The sequence below is a fragment of the Hypanus sabinus genome, chromosome 25 (genome assembly GCF_030144855.1).
Source record: "Hypanus sabinus isolate sHypSab1 chromosome 25, sHypSab1.hap1, whole genome shotgun sequence".
NCBI classification, from domain to species: Eukaryota; Metazoa; Chordata; class Chondrichthyes; order Myliobatiformes; family Dasyatidae; genus Hypanus; species Hypanus sabinus.
In genome coordinates, this window is record NC_082730.1 from 11,243,254 (window position 1) to 11,266,233 (window position 22,980).

At 41.2% G+C, this 22,980-nt stretch overlaps 1 protein-coding gene across 1 annotated transcript; it reads left to right on the plus strand.

The window, feature by feature from the left end:
- The first annotated feature begins 11,372 nt into the window (after positions 1 to 11,372).
- LOC132381007 (pepsin A-like) lies at positions 11,373 to 17,932 on the plus strand. The gene is made up of 9 exons (XM_059950084.1): positions 11,373 to 11,428; positions 11,532 to 11,694; positions 12,268 to 12,385; positions 13,069 to 13,187; positions 14,432 to 14,631; positions 15,317 to 15,436; positions 16,292 to 16,436; positions 17,469 to 17,567; positions 17,697 to 17,932. Exons 1-9 carry the CDS (start codon positions 11,373 to 11,375, stop codon positions 17,841 to 17,843), a joined length of 1,167 nt encoding a protein of 388 aa, XP_059806067.1. The 3' UTR covers positions 17,844 to 17,932.
- The last annotated feature ends 5,048 nt before the right edge of the window (positions 17,933 to 22,980 follow it).

Sequence of the window (22,980 nt, forward strand, 5' to 3'; positions counted from 1 at the left end):
CAACCAGCAAAATTGGCCATCCATTTCCCCCACAGATGCTGCCTGACCCGGAGATTGTCCAGCAACTCACCTTTTGCTCCAGATTCAAGCTTCCATGGTCTCTTGTGCTTCCAGTACGAGGCCCCAGACTCTCATCTTCACTCTGCTTCCTCCTGCACTGCATCTTGTAAGGACTCCTCTCCATTCTCCCAATCCCTCTCTTTTCGTTATGTTGGTGTTGATGCTGAGGCTTTCCAAACAAGATGATCCTGGGACTGGCTTCCCGAACTGTATCTTGCCCCCACTTCAAAAGGATACAGAAAATGCTCAAAGCAGATAGCATCTGTGTGAAGGTGGGGAAGAGTCAAGGCTTCAGGATGAAGATCCTTTATCTTCATTAAGAGTGGCAAGATAGGATAGTGGCCAGTGTAACATTTCACAGTGCCTGCAGTTGGGGTTCAAATCTGACCGTAGTCTGTAAGGCGTTTATGAATTCTTCCTGTGACTGCGTGGGTTTCCTCTGGGTGCTCCAGCTTCACCCCGCATTCCAAAGTAGTAAGTTGGGGGCACGCTACGTTGGTTCCAGAAGCACTTGTGGGCTGCCCCCAGCACATCCTCAGACTGTGTTGGTCTTTGATGCAAATGATCCATTTTGCTGCATGTTTTGGTGTTCTAGGCTCACCTTCTGAGGATATATAGGTGGAACTTGGGAATAAGAACCTGCAAGAGGACCACAATCTTGTCGTCGGGTTTGGAGGGTTGGAGCTTCAGTGACCTGGAGAGCGATGTTCGCTGGAGTCAGAGCCTTGTGCTCTTGGTAGGGACACACATGCCAAAGAGATCAGACTAAGAGTGGTCCACTGGTCCTCCAGGTTTGGGGATTCAACCCTGACTGATCAAACGTTACAGAAACAGCAATGAAGAATCCTATAAGAATCTGATAGCCAAGGACAGACAGAGATGGAGGGCCTTCATTGGCCCTAAATGCCAACGATGTCACAGTTAGTAATTACTAACTACTTAGGAATAAGGAAAGGATAACAACGTTGATGGGATTATATTACAGACCACCTAATAATTAGCGGAGTGACTTTCTAGAGAGATAGCAGACAGATGCAGGAAAAATAAGACTGTAATCGTAGGTGAGATTAACTTTCCACATATTGGCTGAGACTCCGATCTAAGAGGATTGGACAGGATAGATTTTATCAATGTGTTCGTGAAAAAGAATGTAGCCCTTTTCCAGTGTATATGACGAATAAACTTTACTTGGGCTTCCGTCTGAATACAGTGAATACACAATAAAAAGAATTAAAAGTACAATCAGCTTGGAGCGAGCAGTTACTCGCTCCAAGCTCTTTTTATTGTGTGTCGCTGATTAGCTGAAAAAGTGAATCCGGGACACAGTTGGAGCAGCCAATGCCCAACACCACCACAAACCCAGGTTCAACACCAACCTTTGGTGCTAACTGTGTGGAGTCTGCAAGTTCTCCCTTTGACTGCACATGCTCCAGATTTGTAGGCTAATTAGATGCTGTAAATTGGCCCTAGTGAGTGGGCGAGGGATAAAGTCTATGGGGGTGGGGTGGCTGGTGAGAATATGGGAGAATTAAATAATTGGGATTAATATTGGATTAGTGTAAATGAGCAATTGCTTGTTGGCATGGGCTCGATGGGACAAAGCACCAGATACTGTGCTGTTATGGAGGACTGGATAAATGGCTAGTTGAGACCCCTGAGGACCCACCATTAGATCTCTCCTTAGGGGAATATCGTACTTGACAGAGTATCACAGCTACTCTGTTGTATTTCTCTATAACCCAATGATTCTAATAATACTCCCAACCTCAGGAGAGCTGTTACAGTGACAGAATGTCCTGCAACACCAGTTTGACAATTGGTCCTAGCATTCACCGGGATCTTGGAACCTGTATTGGAAAGTGAAATGTGACCTCGCTCTGAGACTAAATAGATTGTTTTCAATTGACCCTGAGTCTTCTCATCTCAAAGTCACAGACTATAAAGATAAAACAAAACTTTAATCAGCAAACTGACGTGTGCTTATTTAAGTAAGATTAGATGCGTCTGGAGAAACTGCAGCTAAGCATTGACAATGGGCCTCTCTCACACGCTGCATCCTAAATTTGGCATCTTCGTTGTTACCTCACACTTGACGGGCATTCTACTAAGAATCTTTTTCTCCCTGAAAATATTGCTGTCAGAGTCAAATATGTCCTTCAACCCATCAAGTCCATGCTAAGCTATTATTCTGCCTAGTTCCATTGACTCACACATAGACCAAAGCCCCTGACATACCCCCTGATCCATGTATGTATCTAAATGTCTCCTAAAAATTGAAATGAACCTTGCATTCATTGGCAGCTCATTCCATCTCCCATCACCCTCTGAGTGAAGAAGAACCCTCTTGAATTTCCTTTCAATATTTCACCTTTCACCCTTAACCTATGACATTAAGTTCAGGACTCACCCACCCTCAGTGCAAAAGGTCTGTCTGCATTTACCCTATTTATAGCCCTCATAATTTTTTACACCTCTGTCGTCTCCCCTCAATTTCCTCTGCTCCAGGGAATGAAGTCCTACCTATTCAACTATTCCCTATAATGCAGGTCCTCAAGTCCCAGCCACATTTTCTCTGCGCTCTTTTAATCTTACAGAATCTTTTCCTGCAAGAACTGCACACAATATGATGAAAGTGACCTCACCAACACCTTTCACAACGTCAACATTATATCCTAACTGCTGCAATCAGTACTTTGATTTACGAAGGCCAACCTTCCAAAAGCTCTCTCTACAATCCTACTTGTGAACCACTTTCAAATAATTATGGGTCCATATTCCCAGGTCCCTCTGCTCTACCACACTCCTCAGTGCCATGTTGTTCACTGTGTAACTCCTATCCTGGTTTGTCCTCCCAAAGTGCAACACTTGCCTGCAATAAATTCCATCTGCCATTTTTCAGCCCATTTTTCCAGATGGAGCTAATTCCTGATAGCGTTGCTCACTGTCCATTGTGCCCCCAGACTTGGTGTCATCTCCCAATTTGCTGATTCACTTTACCAGGTTTTCATCCAGATCGTTGATATAGATGATAAACAACAATGGACCCAGCACTGACCTCTGTGGCACACCACTAATCGTAGGCCTCCAGTCAGACAGCCAATCATCTACTATCACTCTCTGATTTCTCCTGCGAAGTCAATAGATAATTCAGTTTACTACCTCATCTTGATTGCCAAGTGACTGAATTTTTTGACCAACTTCTCAAGCAGGTCCTTGTCAAAGGCCTTGCTAAGGTCCATATAGCCAACATCCACAGCCTTGCTTTCATTAACATTCCTGGTAACTTCCTCAAAAAACTCTATAAGATTGGTTAGACAAGACTTACCATTCACAAAACCATGTTGAATATCCCTTATCAGTACCTGTCTATTCAGATACTTGTATATCTGGTCCCTCTGAGTACTTTCCAATAACCTTCCCACTACTGACGTCAGGCTCAATAACCTATAATTATCTGGCTTATTCTTCGAGCCTCTCTTAAACAATGGAACAATATGAGCTACCCTCTGGTACCTCACCTGTGGCTAAAGGATGTTTGAAGTACTTCTGCCAGGCCCCTGCAATTTCTGTGCTAGGGAACACCAAGTCGGTCCCTGAGGATTGATCCAGCCTAATTTGCCTCAAGATGGCAAGCACCTCCTTCTCTGTAATCCAGGTATAGTCCATGAGCTCACTGTTGCTTTGCCTCTGTTGTTTAGATCCAGTGTCCGTCTCCGGGGTAAATACAGATGCAAAATAATCTAGAGTCAGTGTCAGGTTTAATATCAGTGGCACATGTCATGTAATTTGTTGTTTTGCAGCAGCAGTACATAATAATAAAAAATATAAATTACAATTTTACGTATATATAAATTCAAATAAAAAGAAAAAGAAAAAGAATGCTGAGGTAGTGTATTGTACATTGGTTCATTGTCCATTCAGAAATCTGATGGCAGAGGGGAAGAAGTTGTTCCTAGAGCATTGGTGGTGTGTCATAAGGCTCTTGTACCTCCTCCTTGATGTTAGTAATGAGGCGGAGCATGTTCTGGGTGATGCAGGTCCTAAGCGATAGATGCCAACTTTTTGAGGCATTTCTATTTGAAGGTGTCCTCAATGCTGGGGAGGTTAATGCCCATGGTGGAGCTGGCTGATCCATTTAAGATCTCCTTCATTTCTTCAGCCCACCGTCTCTATACTGAGCCATCTACACTAATCCCATTTTCCCCCATTAGGATCCAACCATCAGGTTCAAGGTCACTCCTCATGGCCCCACCTTGACTGCAACTATCCCTAGTCCTCTGATTTCAATTTGCGCAATTAACACTTTAAATTGATGGTCACTGCAACTTTCTGCAGCTTTCTTTGAAGAGATCTGAAGATTAATTTACACAGTGTACAAGTGTTGCAATATAAAGTGAAAGACCAAAGATTATGGCAAAATGTCCTACCCTGAACTGACCTCCCAAAATACACCTCACACTGTGCTGAATTGAAACTTTCCTCGCTCCGCTTACACAGCTGTTTAAGATGTCCCTGTAAGTTTTGAAAACCTTCACTGTTGACAATATCACCTATCTTAGTATCATGTGCAAGCTTGTACGTAACTTGCACGTAACTATCCAAATTGCTTATATAAAGGATGAACAGTGATGGGTACAGCACTGACCCCTGTGGCATACCACCGGTAACGGGCCTCCAGTCCAAAAGACAACCATTCACTATCTCCCTCTGCTGCCTACAATCGGTTTGTGATCCGCAAATTTAGCAAGACTACTGATGGATTCTTCATCCAAATCGTTTACCTAAGTCATTTAATATGTAAGATGCTGGAGAAATGCACAGGTCAGGCAGCAACTACGGAAAAGAATAAGACGTTTTGGACAAGACGCAAAAATTGTAAGATGTTAAGTCTCTGTTAGTGCTTTAGAACATTATGTAATACATCTTTCTAAACAGGGAAAACCCTGTTTCTACTTTCTCTGTGTTTCCTGTTAGCCATCCAATCTAATATTCACTCCATTTTCACAAGTTGTCATCTCAAGAAGGTGACATCCACCATTAAGAACCCTGACCACCCAAGACTTGCACTCTTCTCATTACTACCCTCACAGGAGAGCCTAAAGAATCACAGCTTCTTCCTCTAGCACCACCGACGGTAGGTCTATCCTGGGCCCAACATATTGACGCAATTGTGAAGGAGGCACACCAGCGACTATATTTCATTAGGATTTTGGGGAGATTTGGTATGTCGTGAAAGTCTCCAGCAAATTTCTATCAATGTGTCATGGAGAATATTTTGACTGGTCGCGTCACCATCTGATACAGAGGCTCCAATGCACAGGACTGGCACGAGCTGCAGAGGGTTGTTAATTTAGCCAGCCCTTCCTTTCAGAACATCTACAATAGGCGATGGCTCCAGAAGGTGGCACCATCCAGCACTTCTCCTCTCCTCATTGTCACCATCAGGAAGGAGGTACAGGAAGCTGAAGACACACCCTTAGCATCTTGGGAACAGCTGCTTCCCCTCCACCATCAGTCTTCTGAATGGCCCATGAATATTACCTCATTTCTTTGCTCCCCTTTTGCACTATTTATTCTTTATTAAATTTCTCATTGTAACTTATATTAATATTTTATGTATTGCAATGTTCTGCTGCCACAAAACAACACATTTCATGACATATGTCAGAGATATTGAACCTGATTCGGATTCTAAGTTACACCCCCCCCCCCCCACACACACACACACAAAGAGGTTTTATTCAAGATTCAAGATTGTTTAATGTCATTTCCAGTACACAAGTGTGAGGGAGAGGGGCAGCACGTTGTCGTAGTGGTTAGCACAATACAGTACCAGTGACCGGGGTGCAATTCCTGTTGTTGCACGTAAGGATTTGTACGTTTTCTCCATGACTGTGTGGATTTCCTCTGGGTGCTCCAGTTTCCTCTCACAGTACAAAGACATACTGGTTGGTAGGTTAATTGGTCACTGTAAATTAGTCTGGGATTACTGGGTATCATGGACCAAAGAGCCCGTGGGGCTTTTTCTGCACGCAATCTCAATCAATAATTTTTAAAAAATTGTTACTCTGGATCTGCTGATCCAGAAAGCAGTAGTGGTAGTAGTCTCTCGAAGTCCGATGAAGACGAATGATTTGCGCAGTCAACGTCTGTGGACATGCATATGACTTCTGAGGCTGAAGTCTGAAGTGAAGATACAGTTGCAGATGCACAATAAAAGAAAGAACACAATAATAAAAAAACACAATAAATAAATACATAAGATAGCTTATATACATAGATTAACTGTATGTCCATAAAGTGACGCTCGGCACCGGAGTGACTGTACATAAGGCGACTGACAGGAAATGAACAAGCAGTGGTAGCTGGGGGTGTGAAGGGGTGGGTTAGTGGGTGGGGATGTTGATCGGCCTTACTGCTTGGGGAAAGGAACTGTTTTTCAGTCTGATGGTCCTGGCGTGGATGCTACATAGCCTCCTCCCTGATGGGAGAGGGACAAACAGTCCATGAGCAGGATGGGTGGGATCTGTCGTGATGTCCTTGGCCCTTTTCCAGCAGTAATCATTGGCTCCCCACCTCACACTGCAAAACCTGTACGCTGTGAGTTAATTAACTTTCAGATCTCCTCAAAGAAAACGACAGAAAGTTGCACTGACCATTAATTTACAGTGTTAATTGTACAAATTGAAATCGGAAGACCAGGCATGGTTACTGTCCTTCAAAAAAAAAACTGCTGCATTTTCCTCCGTAACAGTGAAAGGAGATGGGCAGGTGTTCAGGAGCTATTAAATTATCTAATGGAACTTGCAGACAAGAAATAATTCATGTGTGTAATCTAAAATAAAATAATCAAGAGTGGATAAGATTAGATTAGTTTATTGTAAAGTAAAGCAAGTCAATTGGTCTTGTAAATTGTCCTGTGATTAGGCTAGGGTTAAATCAGGGGATTGCTGGGAGGCATGCATTGAAGGGCCAGAAAGGCCTATTCCATGAAGGATCTCGACAAATAAATAAATAAATGTTTAAAATTTTATATATATATATATTTATTGCAATTTACATGTTTTATTATAATATATTGCATTACACTGCTGCTGTATAACGACCTTCATTCCAATTCTGATTTACTTCACCTTGTCTGGCATGTCTCACAACTGAGAGATATTAATAGCTTGACTGTGTTTATCACGGTCAACGCAAGGTCACATCATGAAGGTCATTGTGCTATGACAGTCCTTGTGCAAGAACAAGGGCAAAAGAGGTTACTCAATCATGATCTTATCACGGTCAAAATTTAAGGTATCAGGTTTAAAGATAATGCACCCAGTTCTGATAAGAAAACCACAATTACACTTGTAAACCAAGGAACCATTTAATTGTGGTTTGAACTTGAACCAGTTGGTCAAACGTAAGTGAAGCATGTGGCTGATAGCTCTCTGATAGAATCTTGCATGATTTGCTTTCACTTGAGTTACCTCCAGCTTTCAGTCGAGAGCCACACGATGAGTCTAGAAGTTTAGGGAAGGTTGTGGCCGTATCCTAGATAACCTGTCCCGGAATGGTCCAAACAAGCCCCATCGCCAGAGGTGATACCCATGCCTGGACACCCCATACACCACACATGCCAGCAGTTGTGACAATAATAACTCTTTAAAGACATTGTCATCTTCTCAAGTTCATTATATAACTGGTAAATCGGTTTATTGTTGTTGTACTCCAGTGTAGGTGACAGTAGTAAACCAAATTACCAATTATAATATACTTCAGAAGATGTTCTAAGATCCCAGTATACTTATTATCACAGTATGTATACATATATGATCTAGAGGTATGTTTCCTTACAGGTAGCTATAGAACAAAGAAACCCAAAAGAATCCATTAAAAAAGCAGACTGTTGAACACCCAATGCGCAGGGAGAAGAAAAACAGATCATGCAAACAATCAAAGCCAGCGAACAGTGATCTGAACCGATGTCCACAAAAGAACGTCTGTCCACCGACAGGAAGCCCTAGACTCTCAGTTCGGTGCAGAGCTGAGTTAGTATCAGGGAGAAGCGAGCTGAACCAGACCATCTGTCGCCTTGGGCCCTGACACCCTGACCTTCAAAATCTGTCAATGGCTCTGAACAGTTATTGGAAAAATGAAGCAGCTAGAAGTGATGCAAAATGGAAATTCTTTCTTGTGTTGATGCAAAATTTACAGAAAACATTATCAGGTTTATTATCGTAAAACTGGTCAACTTTGCAACAGCAGTACAATGCAATCTATGAGAAATATAGAAAAAACTGAATTACAGTGAGTGTATATTTGTACGTTAAAGAGAGCTGACTAAGTCTGCTACTCTGCAATTTACATTGGAAATGAAATTGAACTGAGGAAATTTTTTGCAGGCAGTTGTTTTGTTTTGATGGAGGGTCTCGGCCCAAAACATCAAATGTACTTATTTCCATAGGCGCTGTCTGGCTTGCTGAGTTCCTCCAGCACTTTGTGTGTTTTGCTTGGATTTCCAGCATTGCAGATTTTCTCTTGATTTTATCATAGATCAGCGGTGAGAGCACAGTGAAACACAAGAGATTACTTTTATTAATAGAAGTCATGTTTAATTGCTCACCTTATCAATTAATAGTCAATAATATGCACTTATTACTGATTCTCTATCGTTGACTGAGCATCCATGAATACATTTACAAATCTGATTATTGTCCATTTGATTAAATAATTCCCCAGATTTGAATACCCTTGAAACTATTATAAAGATAGTTTGAGATGATTTGTCCTGTTCCGTGCTTCAGCCTGCGTTTCCAAAGTTTAATTTCACTGAATTTTTGAAGAGTCGGATTAGCTTTATACGTCACAAGGACAGTACATGGAAACATTGAAACGTACTGTGAAATACATCATTTGTGTCAATGACCAACACAGTCTGCATACGTGCTGGGGTGGTCTGCAGGTTTCAGCATGCTTCTTGTGTCAATATAGCAGGCTGACAGTTTATTAATTCTAACTTGTACATCCTTGGAAAGTGAGAGGAATACAGAGCACCCGGAGGAAATCCACGCGGTCAGGAGAAATGAATCCCAATCTTACAGCTGGCAATTAAAAGGTTATGCTCACCACTTTGTGAATGTACATATCTCTTAACTTCCCTGCTATTCTAAAGTCTAATTGTCCTAAAAATATGTTTACTGAGGTCATCTTTACTGCTTCCCTGGACAACGAATTCCCCAGGTTTTTAATTCTCTGAGAAAAGCAGATCTTCTCATCTACATCATCCATCGATCTCTGCTGAATCAAGATTCACTTAATATTGGAATGAATTTTCCTGTCTTTATCTTGTCCATCTCTATCGCAGTTTTATATGTCTTTGATGAAGGGGGTAAGGGAAAGGAATTCACGAAGCCAGAATCAGAAAGTGCAAAGAAAAGAAGGCGAAGGAAATGATGAATTAAGTTTATAGATAAGGAAGGAAAGGGAGCTATTGAATCCAGGGTGGAAAATGCAGTGAAGCTGACTAGAGTTTCCAGGTCTGTAAAAGGCATAGGAAGAGATTGGTTCGGATGGGTCTGTTTTCCCTGGAGTGAAGGGTGACCTTCTTAAGGTTTATAAAAGCATGTACATATATATATATATACACATAAAGATGTGATGGGAAAGATTTGATAGGGACCTGAGGGGCAATTCATTCCCCACATGGAGTGTGGTGGGTATATTGAATGAGCTGCCAGAAGTTGTGGTGGAGGTAGGGACGTTTAAAAGATATTTAGCAAAGTCCAATAGGATGGGTTTGGAGTCAGAGAGTCATAGAACACTACAGCATAGAAACAGGCACTTCTGCCCATCTGGACAAAGCTGCACTGCTTGAGTCATTGACCTCAACTGGGCCCTGGTCCTCCACACCCCTCCCCTCATCCATGTACTTATCCAAGCTTTTCTTAAATGTTGCAATCAAAATCTGGTCCTCCACTTCCATTGACAGCTCATTCCACACTCTCACCATCTTCTGAGTTGTGACAATTCAGCTGTAATTTCTCTTAAATATTCCACCTTTCACCCTTAACCTATTTCCTGTACTTCCTGTCTTATCCAACCTCAACAAAAAATGCCTGCTTCCATTGACAATATCCATTCCCATTAACATTTTGTACACAACTATCAAATTTCCTCACGTTCTCCTTCGCTGCAGGGATGAAGTCCAGATCGATGCAACCTTTCCTTGTTCCTCAGTTCCTCAAGTCCTAGCAATGCCCTTGTAAATTTTCTCCGTCCTCTTTCAAGCTGCCTGATATCTTTCCAGTAGATAGGCGACCAGAACTGCACACAATACTCCAAATTTGGCCTGACCCACGTCTTAGACAACTTCAAGACAACAGCCCAGTTATCTGATTTATGAAGGTCAATGTGGCAAAAGCACATGTCAGGCAGCACAGTAACGTAGTGGTTGGTGCAACGCTTTACAAAACTAACTGTAAATTAGGGATCGATTTCCCATGTTGTCTGTAAGGAGTTTGTATATTCTCCCCGTGACCATGAGGATTTCTTCCAAGTGCTCTGGTTTCCTCCCTCATTCCAAAGACTTTTGCTTAGGGTCAGTAAGCTGTGGGCATGCTATATTGGCTCCAGAAGTGTAGTGATACTTTCAGGCTGCCTTGCACAATCCTTGCTGATTTGACTTGACACAAATGACAGATTTCCCTGCATATGAGAAAGTCTGCAGATGCTGGAAATCCAAAGCAATGCACATAAAGTGCTGGAGGAACTCAGCAGGTCAGGCAGCATCTGTGGAAGTGAATAAACTGTCAATATTTAAATTTACTCTGGTCTTTGAACTTAGTTGGTGTCACAAAATTATGAGAGACATAGACATCATAGCCAGTCAATGATGCCAACCTGCATTCTTTGTCAGGTCTCACTGATGAAGATGAGGCCTCAATGGGAAGACCAGATACAATAAATGACTGTGATGGATTCACAAGTAAAGGGCTACGTCACCTGGAACTACCTAACCTGGAAGGACTGTTTAGGTCTCAGTCGTTTGATAAAACAGTTCTTAATCTAATTTCTGATTGTGTTATCTGTGATAAGACTTAAATTCCACAGCACTTAACATACTTTATTACAAATCAACTTCTATATTGAAGGGTGTCCTGAATAGAATGTGTTTTATCAAAGATAAACTGATCACGAGGACCATAATATTTACTTCTCATGTGGAATGATTGTATCTGTGTCCATGTGACAATGATTCCTTGAGTATAAATATTAGGGCTCAGAAGCCCGATGTCAGATTCTGAAAGGAATCCAATCGATTCAACATGAAGTGGTTACTCCTTGCCTTTGTATGCATCCAGCTCTCTGATGCCGTCATCAGGTAGGATCATTTTAACCGAATCTTAACGGTTTTGGCAATTAATTTTTCTCCCCAAGGAACAATAACAGATGCTGACTTTCTTAACTTATTTCTCACTTTACAGAGTTCCTTTACGTAAAGGAAAATCTGCCCGAGATGTTCTTCGGGAGAAGGGATTGTTGGAAGATTTCCTCAGGAAACATCCGTATGATCCCTGCACAAAGTTCAAAGGTGCTTGTTCCATTGAAACTTTGGCATCAGATGAGCCTATGACCAACTACATGGATGTAAGTAATCCTTGACTGCTATGATCTGAAATGTGGGGTGAAGGAACTCTTGACCTTCTCAATGAAAATGGTGTAACATTTCTATTGTTTTTCGAGCGAGTTCCTATTTGAAGAGAAGAACAGGAGGTGCAGAAGGAATAGTCCCTTCAGAATGCTGATCGGGGGAGCAGTGGTGGGGAGATGAGTCCAGTGGTGGAATCCTGTAGAGTCTGATAGAAATGATGGGATATGATCCATTGAATGTGGAAGCTAGTCAGGTGGAGGGTGGGGACAAGAGGATCCCTATTCCAGTTCCTGCTGGGAAAAGAGTTGGTGTGATAAGAAGTGGAAAATTGGTAACATGGTGAATTGCTTTCCGATTAGTAAAATTCCACCTATCACCTCCCAGCTTCTTATTTCATCCCACTCGTACACCCACCCACAGTTCTTCCCTCTTACCTGGACGTACGTATCAGCTGCAAGTTTGTACTCCAGCCTCTCTTACTTCTGTCTTCTTCCCCTTTCCTCTCCAGTCTTTATGAAGGCAATCACACTTAATCCGAGTAACCGAGGACATTTTGTTTTTGCCGACAGCTGTCATACTACGGAGCCATCAGCATCGGTAACCCCCCACAGAGCTTCACTGTCGTCTTTGATACTGGCTCATCCAACCTCTGGGTCCCATCAGTCTACTGCAGCCAGACACCATGTGGTAAGAAAATATAACAATGATATTAACATATTTACCAGTTCTGACACTGAAAGGTAGGGCCCTCTGGAGTGTTAGAGAATAGAGGGACCTAGAGATACAAGTACATGTTTCCCTGAATGTGGTGCCACAGGTAGACATTGTGGTGAAGAAGGGTTTTGACATTCTGGCCTTCATCAGTCAGGGTATTGGGTATAGAAGATCAGATGTTGCTGAAGCCACAGCTGGAATATTGTGTACAGGTTTGATCATCTCTCTACAGGAAAGATGTTGTTAAGCTGGAAAGCATGTGAAAGGGAATTATGAGGACATTGCTGGGACTCGGCGTACATTATATGTTAAATGAATGTCGCAGCATTGAAACAGACGTTGAATTGTTTTGCTTCCATTAATGAGACAGTCCATGGACGTGCAGCAAGTGTTGTCTTGCTTCTGCCCCCAGCGTGGCGTGACCACAACTTAGTCTCCCTCATGTCTTTGGAATGTGGGTGGAAACTGGGGCTCTGGTCGGGTGAGGGGTAGAATGTTTGCAACTTGGCTCAAGGGGAAATCTCAGAGTCTGCCAGCCCTGCGATGCTTGCTGTGCTTTTGACGAGTCTTAGGGAACGATTGACCGGGGTTTGCTAGGCACAGGGTGATATATTGAAACTTTTTGTTTCATTGATGAAATGGATGTTTCTTTGCAGTGAAGCACCACAGATTCAACCCATCCCAGTCCTCAACCTTCCGCACGAATTATAAGTATCTGTCCATCACGTATGGGACAGGAAGTATGACCGGTTTTCTGGGATATGATACTCTGAGAGTAAGTGAACTCTTCACCCTCATAACTCAAACCACCGTGATACCGCTACTACAAAACTCAGAGATGCAAACTGATACAACATTCTCAATATTATTGATGACTATTTATTTATTGTTATTTTATGGTGTTGCTTTTCTTGTATTTATCTGCACATTTCTTGTTTGCCCATCTTCGTGTGCAATTTGTCTTCATTAATTCTTTGTTCTACTGTGAATGCCCACAAGAAAATGAATCTCAGGGTGGTATATGGTGGCATATAATAAATTGAATAAATGAAACTGATGAGTGGATGTGGAATGGCTTTGCTAGGCAAGGCTTGGACCTTTGGGTTTACTTGACAGAATTCCAATTTCAAGACAAGTTTTCACCAATTTATAGCCAAAAGCATATTTGCTAATACTCAGATTTGGATTCATGTATATCAAATTATGCTGTGAAATGGTTTGTTTCATTTCACAAACCAACGTACCTAAGGATGAACTGGGGGCATGTATTCCTGTGCCAACGTAGCATACCCACTGTAACACAGAGCTTGACAATCTGAACAAACCATGTAACAACAGTGAAAGAAGCCCTGTTCCTCCCTCCTTCCAACCACCTTCCTACCCACACACCCACAGACACACAGCCCTCTCTCCCCAGGACAGGCCATCCTTGACCTCTGTGGATTTGGAGATCCGGGGCCCCTGCCATCGGTTATCACACAATCGTTGAAACTGTGCTTACAAAATTAGGTCCAATCATGAATTTAATCACAAACCTATACAGCATGGATATAGGCTCCTTGGCCCATCAACAACCATTATATATATGTTTATTAATTTTAATCAGAAATAAGTAATACAAAATAAGAGAATAAAAAATTTACACACTTAAAAACCTGGGGAAACTCAGCAGGCCAGGCAGCATCTAGGGAAAAGGGTACAGTTGATATTTTGGGCCACAAACCATGAATCGTCCTTTAGTCTTTCTCAACACCCTCTAGATTCTAGCTCTTGAATAATTTACAGTGACCAATTAACCAATCAATCAGCATGTCTTTGGGAATGAGAGAAAATCAGATCAGACAGAAAGAACCCACCTGATCACAGGGGATGATCTACAAACCCCATGCGGGAAATACCAGAGGCCGGGTTTGAACCTGGGTCACTGACGTTGTGAGGCAGCAGCTCCATGAGCTGTGCCCATGTGCAGCCTGAAAGGATAACTATCTGGTTAATTTCTCTGTAAATCTGTTTCACCAGCTTTCTAACCTTGTGATCAATGGACAAGAGTTTGGATTAAGTGAGACCGAACCTGGCGGTTTCTTCTCCTACTGTAATTTCGACGGTATTTTGGGCTTGGGCTATCCATCACTTGCGGCAGAAGGAGCCACTACAGTGTTTGACAACATGATGTCTCAGCATCTGGTTTCACAGCCACTCTTTTCTGTCTACTTGACAAGGTTAGCACTTTGTAACTCCTTCCTTCACTACCGGAGAATCTGTAATGTGACATGTTAATTTGGTTGGTACCAACATCGCTTCTTCTTCTGACGATTCTGGTTATTTATTTTAGTTCAATGGGATTCTCGGAATTAAATCGAGAATATAAAATAGGGATGATGTTGAAAACTTAAAAAGCAGATTACTGGGTCCGGTCCAACATGTCAAGTCAGGTCAGGGCTGATGACGTTAATTGAACTGGAAGTTGAAGACATTTTGGTCTCCAGTCAGATAAAGATGTCCATCATTCTCAGAGTTTTGTTGTTACTTCAGCTTGGAGAACTCATTTAAGGTCTAGAGTGACTTGAATACGTGGATAGGAAAGGCTTAGGAAGACACGGAACAGATGGGGCAAGTGGGATTGGTGTAAATGCCCCTTTTCCATGCTGTGTGACTCTGACTCTATAAATGCATGTTTTTGTTGCAATATTAATGAAATTATTCCTTTAAAGATTTAAAGATTAGCTTTATTTTTTGCATGTATATTGAAACTTGCTGATGTGTTTCAGGGATGTGCTGGGGAGAGCCTGAGAGTGTCACCTCACTTCTGGTGACTACACATCATGCCTACAACTTACTAACCAAAATCTGTACATTTTTTGAGCGTTTAAATCTGAGATATTCTTATTTAACGTTGTTTTCCAGGACAAATGGTGAATCTGGAAGTGAAGTCCTTTTTGGTGGAATTGACTCAAGCCGCTACACTGGCCCAATCTACTGGGTCCCTGTTACCCAGGAGGCCTATTGGCAAATTGAGATCCAGAGGTAAGTGGTATCTCCATCTGAGGTATTCTCTCACTGATCGGCCATTGATGATTAAGTTTCAGTGAGTTGAACCAGTTATATAGTTAGAATTTATAGAGAAAACAATTGTTAGATACATGATGAGGCTACAGTGTGGATGGAGGAGCAACTCCTGATATTCCATCTGAGCAGCCTCCTCTCTGCTGGCATGAAGATTGATTTTTCTAACTTCCGATAATTTTTCCTCATTCCTGTTCTCTCTTTATCCATGACCTGTTCTGGGTCCCCTCTCACCCCTTCTCCTTCTTTTACATCTCGCAAGTCATCTCTCATCCTCCGTTGGTCCAAAGAGAAAATCTCTAGCTCACTCAACCTACCTCATGAGATATGCTCTCTAATCCAGGCAACATCCTGGTAAATCTCCTCTGCACACTTTCTAAAACTTCCTCATCCTTCCTATAACGAGGCAATCAGAACTAAACACAATAGTCCAAGTACGATCGAACTAGATAGAACGAATACTTCAGCTTGATGACAAGATTTTCCAAATTACTTTCTTGAATTTCGGACTCAATTCTGAACTGCTTCTGCAACCGAAACACACAACTTCAAGAACTCCTAAACTCATATTCTCAGTTTTAGTTATTTTAATTGGCACAATTTGTCATTTTTGCACATTGGTTGTATGTCAGTCTTTGCTTATTGATAGTTTTCATAATATCTATTGTGTTTCTTTATTTGTCTGTCATTGAACGTCAGGGTAGTACAGTGCAGGGTGACATATATGTACTTTGATAATAAATTTAATTTGACTCTGATTTTGGCTATAAACCCAAATCAGCATTTTTGGCTAACACTATGATGTTTCTCCCTCAGAGTGACAGTCAACGGCCAGATTGTGGCTTGCCCTCAAGGTTGCCCTGGCATCGTTGATACTGGAACTTCTCTTGTCGCTGTTGGCGGAAATTACATCGGCAATATTCAGCAAAGCATTGGAGCAACTCCGAGTTATTATGGCCAGGTAGGGGCTGATTGGCCAGTGGTCTGTACTCAGATGGCAGCTGTAAATTCATTATACAGTCAGCACATTGAGTTAATAATATTATATGTTATGCCAGCAGCAGTAATTCTAGAAAGAAACGGCTAGGATTAACATCTCCATTGACAATGTGACAACCACGAATCGCTGGATGAACTCAGCAGGCCAGGCAGTTTCTATAGAAAAGAATAAACAGTCAATGTTTCATCAGGCCTGGAAAGAAAGAGAAGTTAGAGTAAGAAGGTGGGGGAGAGGGATGGAAGAGGTACAAGGTGACATGTGAAATTGGTGGGAGAGGGGTGAAATAAAGTGATGGGAAGTTGATTGGAGAAAGAGATAAAGGGCCGGAGAAGGGGGAATCTGATAGAAGAGGACAGATAACCATGGAAGAAGGTGAAGGGGAAGAACAGGAAAGGGAGATGATGGGCAGGTAAGGAGATCGGTGAAAGAGGGAAACAGGAATGAGGAATGGTGAAGGAGTGGTGTGTGGGTGGGGCAATTTCCAGAAGTGTGAGAAATCATTGTTCGTGCCATGAGGTTGGAGGCTATCCAGATGGAATAGAAGCTGTTGCTCCTCCGACTGATTGTGGCCTCATCGCGACAGAAGAGGAAGGAGGCCATGGATTGTGTTTTATCATCATTGTACATTCAACCTTTCTCTATTAGTTGTAAAAGCATTAAAGCATGGAAATACACATTGGGTGAGGCAGTGCCTGTGGAGAGAGAAATAAAGAAAAGAGATGCTTCAGATGCTTTAGATGCTGAAAATCCTGATGAAGGGTCTTTGCCTGAAACATCAACTGTCCATTCCTCTCCATAGACTGTGGAGGCCATGTCAGTGAATATATTTAAAGCAGTGTAGACAGTTTCTTGATTAAGGGGAAGGCAGGTGAATGGGATTGAGAGGTAATGTAAGTCAGCTATGATCAAAAGGCAGAGAAGACTGGATGGGCTGAATGGCTCAGTTCTGCTCCTATGTCTGATGGTCTAAATATTGTTGCTCTTCTTTCACAGTACACCATAAATTGCAACAATATTGGCAATATGCCTGATGTGGTCTTCACCATCAATGGATATGACTTCACTCTGCCTGCCTCAGCTTACACACTGAAGGTACGTGATTCATCAAATGCACAGGGGATGAGAATTTCAAGGGATGCATTCATTAACCTTGCACGGTTTAATGATCATTTAATGAGTGGACACTTGACCTGGTGTTAATTGCTCTCCATTTCCTTCCAGACCACTTACTCTAACACGGTCAGCTGCTCCAGTGGATTTAGCGGCACTGGTGGAAACCTCTGGATTTTGGGAGATGTCTTCATTAGAGAATATTACTCCATCTTCGACAGAGGAAACAACCGAGTGGGATTGGCTAAGGCCATCTAACTTGCCCCTCAGTATTCCCATTGAAGGTCCATCCCAGTTCAAATTTGCAGGTTGACTTAAGCCATCTCATTTGTCATCTGACCATACTGTATCAAAGATCAGGGTGTCACTTTCAGAATCCTGAAGGTAAAGGCACCGTATAGAATGCTGGGCTTTCACTTAAATGAAAATGCAAAAAGAGGGGTAACTGAAATAAGCACCTGGCCAGGATGGGATTTTAAAGGACCAATCTATGAATTTTGGGTCTGGACTGGACTGGATATGCAAATATTGAGATCATGTAATTATGCCTCTTCTCAGATTGTGTACCACCTTTCCTCTCTTCTTTCCTGATTTCCCTCTTCAGCTGTGATTTCCAGTGCTTCACTCCTGAACCATTCTCAGGGAGTGAAATCTGGTTTGATGTAAACGTGAGCTGAACATCACACAGCTTATTGTTCTATCCTGTGGGATATATCTATAAATAGTTCTTAAAAATGTTGAATAAATTTAATCATGAGATGCACATTACAAGAATTCCAGTTCCTTTTTCTTTGAATGAGTGTGTGTGTGTGTGTGTGTGTGCATTTAAAGTCAAGTCAATTCTATTGTCATTTAACTATGGACTTGTATACTGTCAATTGAGACAATGTTTCTCTGAACCAGGGTGTAAAGCACTGTAGTACATATTACACACAGTAAGTTATGAAAGTATGAATGAAACCTACAGATGGATTACACACAAATAAACAATGCAAAGTGCATAAACTAAATGTTGTAAGTTACAGAACAGATTAACCAGTGACATTTTGAATGCAATGCATGTGGGAGTTCAGAAAGCTAATGTCCTGAGGGAAGATATTGTTCCCATCCTGACCGTTTTTGTTTTAATGCATCGGTGATTCTTGCCTGATGGTAGAAAGTCAAACAGGGTGCTGGATGATGGGTGGGATCCTTGATAGTACGAAGGGCCCTTTGTACGTAGCGCTCCTGCTAAATGTATCCGATGGATGTTAGGGAGACCTCTGAATGGTGCTCCAATAAAATTCCTTTAAGATGGGGAAGTGGCGGACCATCATTGCCCTCAATCTCCTTAGGAAATCGAGATTCTGCTGTGTATTCTTCTTCAGGGACATGTTATTAAGGGACTAAGTGATGTTATCCTTGATATGAATGGCGTGATTATCTCCTCCCAAGGGGAGCCATGTATTCACAGTGGGAGATGTTCCATCTGCACTTTCCTGATAGAAACGTAGAAAGTAGGTGCAGGAGTAGGCCATTTGGCCCTTTGAGCCTGCACCGCCATTCAGTATGATCATGGCTGATCATCCAACTCAGAACCCTGTACCTGCTTTCTCTCCATACCCCCTGATCCCTTTAGCCACAAGGGCCATATCTAACTTCCTCTTAAATATAGCCAATGAACCGGTCTCAACTGTTTCCTGTGGCAGAGAATTCCACATATTCCCCACTCTCTGTGTGAAGAAGTATTTCCTAATCTCGGTAATAAAAGGCTTCAACTTTATCCTCAAACTGTGACCCCTCGTTCTGGACTTCCTCAACATCGGAAACAATCTTCCTGCATCTAGCCTGTCCAATCCCTTTAGAATTTTATACGTTTCAATAAGATCGCCCCTGAGTCTTCTAAATTCCTGTGAGTTTAAGCCTAGTCGATCCAGTCTTTCTTCATATAAAAGTCCTGCCATCCCAGGAATCAATCTGGTGAACCCTCTATGGCAAGAATATCTTTCCTCAGATTAGGGGACCAAAAGTGCACACAATATTCTAGGTGCGGTCTCACCAAGGCCTTGTACAACTGCAGTAGGACCTCCCTGCTCCTGTACTCAAATCCTTTTGCTATGAATGCCAACATACCATTTGCCTTTTTCACCGCCTGCTGTACCTGCATGCCCACCTTCAATGACTGGTGTACAATGACACCCAGGTCTCGTTGCACCTCCCCTTTTCCTAATCGGCCACCGTTCAGATATTAATCTGTTTTCCTGTTCTTGTAACCAAAGTGGATAACTTCACATTTATCCACATTAAATTGCATCTGCCATGAATTTGCCCACTCACCTATACATATCTGACCCTGAAAGATCTATTCCTGCTATTTTGTCTTTGCTTGCTCAATTTAGTAACTTTTCTGGTTATAAATTGAATCTTAACAAGAGTGAATTATTTCCATTAAATATGCAAGTTCCAATTTATAAACGTTTACCATTTAAGGTTATTACAGATTATTTTACTTATTTAGGTATTAAAATTACTAAAAAGCACAGATTTATTTAAAGCTAACTTTTTACCTTGAATTGACCAGATTAAGCAACTTGCTACCAGGTGGTCTCCACTATCTTTGTCGTTGGTTGGTAGAATTAATGCTATTAAGATGATGGTATTACCCAAGTTCTTATATTTATTTCAAACATGACCAATTTTTATTCCTAAATCTTTTTTTGATATTATTGACTCCAAAATATCTTCTTATCTTTGGCAGAATAAAAATCCTAGACTAGGCAAAAAATATTTACAGAAGCCTAAGAAGGAAGGTGGTTTGGCTTTGCCAAATTTGAGATTTTATTACTGGGCAGTTAATATACGATATTTAATATTTTGGACACAAGAATTGACTACAGCTGCCTGCCCACAATGGGTAAATTTGGAATGTAAATCTGTACAAGACTTTTCATTGTTTTCAATCTTAGGATCTTCACTTCGTTTTTCTTTATCTAAATTGAATAAACAATTAACTAATCCTATTGTCAAATACACATTGCGAATCTGGTTTCAATTTCGTAAATTTTTTGGTTTGAGTAAGTTTATTCTATCATGCCCTATAGTATCTAATTATTTTTTTCGGCCTTCCTTTATGGATCAAACTTTTTTTAATGGAAAACAAAAGGTATAACATGTTTTTGTGATTTGTTTTTAGATGATAACATTGAACAGTTATCTAATAAATATAATTTACCTAAAACTCATATTTTTAGATATTTGCAAGTGAGAAATTTTTTGTATAATGAGTTACAGTCTTTTCCGAAACTAGGTCCATTGGACATTACAGAAAGAATTTTGGCTCTGAATCCTTCTCAAAAGGGTTTAGTAGCTGTCATTTATAATATGATTATGAATATACAGCCAGATGTATCAGAAAAAATTAAGAAGGAATGGGAAGAAGAACTTCATTGTCTTATATGCACTGAGCAATGGGAGAAAATGTTACTATTAGTTAATTCGTCCTCTATTTGTGCTAAACACGCTCTAATACAATTTTAGGTTGTACATAGAGCTCATATGTCTGAGGATAAACTTGCTCGATTTTATTCTTATGTAAATTCAACCTGTGACAGATGTCATTTTGATGTTGCCTCATTAACCCATATGTTTTGGTCTTACCCTTGTTTACAAGATTACTGGAAAGATATTTTTGGTATTATTTCAAGAGTTTTAAATATTAATATCCAACTGCATCCTTTTACTGCAATATTTGGCTTACCAATGGTGGATAATAGTTGTCTATCCTCTTCATCCCGATGAATGATTGCATTTGTTACACTAATGGCTAGAAGATCTATTCTATTGAATTGGAAAGAAATTAATCCTCCAACTATATTTCAGTGGTTTTCTCAAACCATTTCTTGTTTGAGCTTAGAAAAAATTAGAAGTGTTGTTTTTGACCCTTCAGTTAAATTTGAAGAAACTTGGAGACCATTTATTTAACATTTTCATATGAGTTGAATTGTCTTTTCCTAAACCTTACTTATATTAACCATAATTGTTTGGATGGAGGTTCGGAGTTATTGGCACTACTGTATATGTACTTAATATTATTCAATGGCCCATGTTGGTTAGTGTTTTTTTTTGTTTTTTTTTCTGTGGGGTCTTTTTTTTTCTTTTTATTTCTTTTTTCATCAATGTTATTGAATGAAGAAGTTACGAGGAATGTTGACGAGGGTAAGGCAGTGGATGTAGTCTATATGGACTTCAGCAAAGCCTTTGACAAAGTTCCACATGGAAGGTTAGTTAAGAAGGTTCAGTCATTAGGTATCAATGCTGGAGTAATAAAATGGATTCAACAGTGGCTAGATGGGAGATGCCAGAGAGTAGTGGTGGATAATTGTTTATCGGGATGGAGGCCGGTGACTAGCGGGGTGCCTCAGGGATCTGCTTTGGGCCCAATGTTGTTTGTAATATACATAAATGATCTGGATGATGGGGTGGTAAATTGGATTAGTAAGTATGCCGATGACACAAGGGTAGGAGGTGTTGTGGATAATGAGGTGGTTTTTCAAAGTTTGCAGGGAGATTTATGCCGGTTAGAAGAATGGGCTGAACATTGGCAGATGGAGTTTAATGCTGAGAAGTGTGAGGTTCTACATTTTGGCAGGAATAATCCAAAGAGAACATACAGGGTAAATGGTAGGGCATTGAGGAATGCAGAGGAACAGAGAGACCTAGGAATAACAGTGCATAGTTCCCTGAAGGTGGCGTCTCATGTAGATAGGGTGGTGAAGAAGGCTTTTGGAACGCTGGCCTTTATAAATCAGAGCATTGAGTACAGAAGTTGGGATATAATGTGAAAATTGTACAAGGCACTGGTAAGGCCAAATTTAGAATATTGTGTGCAGTTCTGGTCACCGAATTATAGGAAAGATATCAATAAATTAGAGAGAGTGCAGAGACGATTTACTAGGATGTTACCTGGGTTTCAGCACTTAAGTTACAGAGAAAGGTTGAACAAGTTGGGTCTCTATTCATTGGAGTGTAGAAGGTTGAGGGGGTATTTGATCGAGGTATTTAAAATTTTGAGAGGAAGAGATGGAGTTGACATGAATAGGCTGTTTCCATTGAGAGTAGGACATGATTTGAGAGTTAGGGGGCAGAAAGTTAAGGGAAACACGAGGGGGTATTTCTTTACTCAGAGAGTGATAGCTGTGTGGAATGAGCTTCCTGTAGAAGTAGTAGAGGCCATTTCAGTTGTGTCATTTAAGGTAAAATTGGATAGGTATATGGACAGGAAAGGAGTGGAGGGTTATGGGCTGAGTGCGGGTAGGTGGGACTAGGTGAGATTAAGAGTTCAGCACGGACTAGGAGGGCCGAGATGGCCTGTTTCCGTGCTCTGATTGTTATATGGTTTATATGGTTGTGAGTTTGG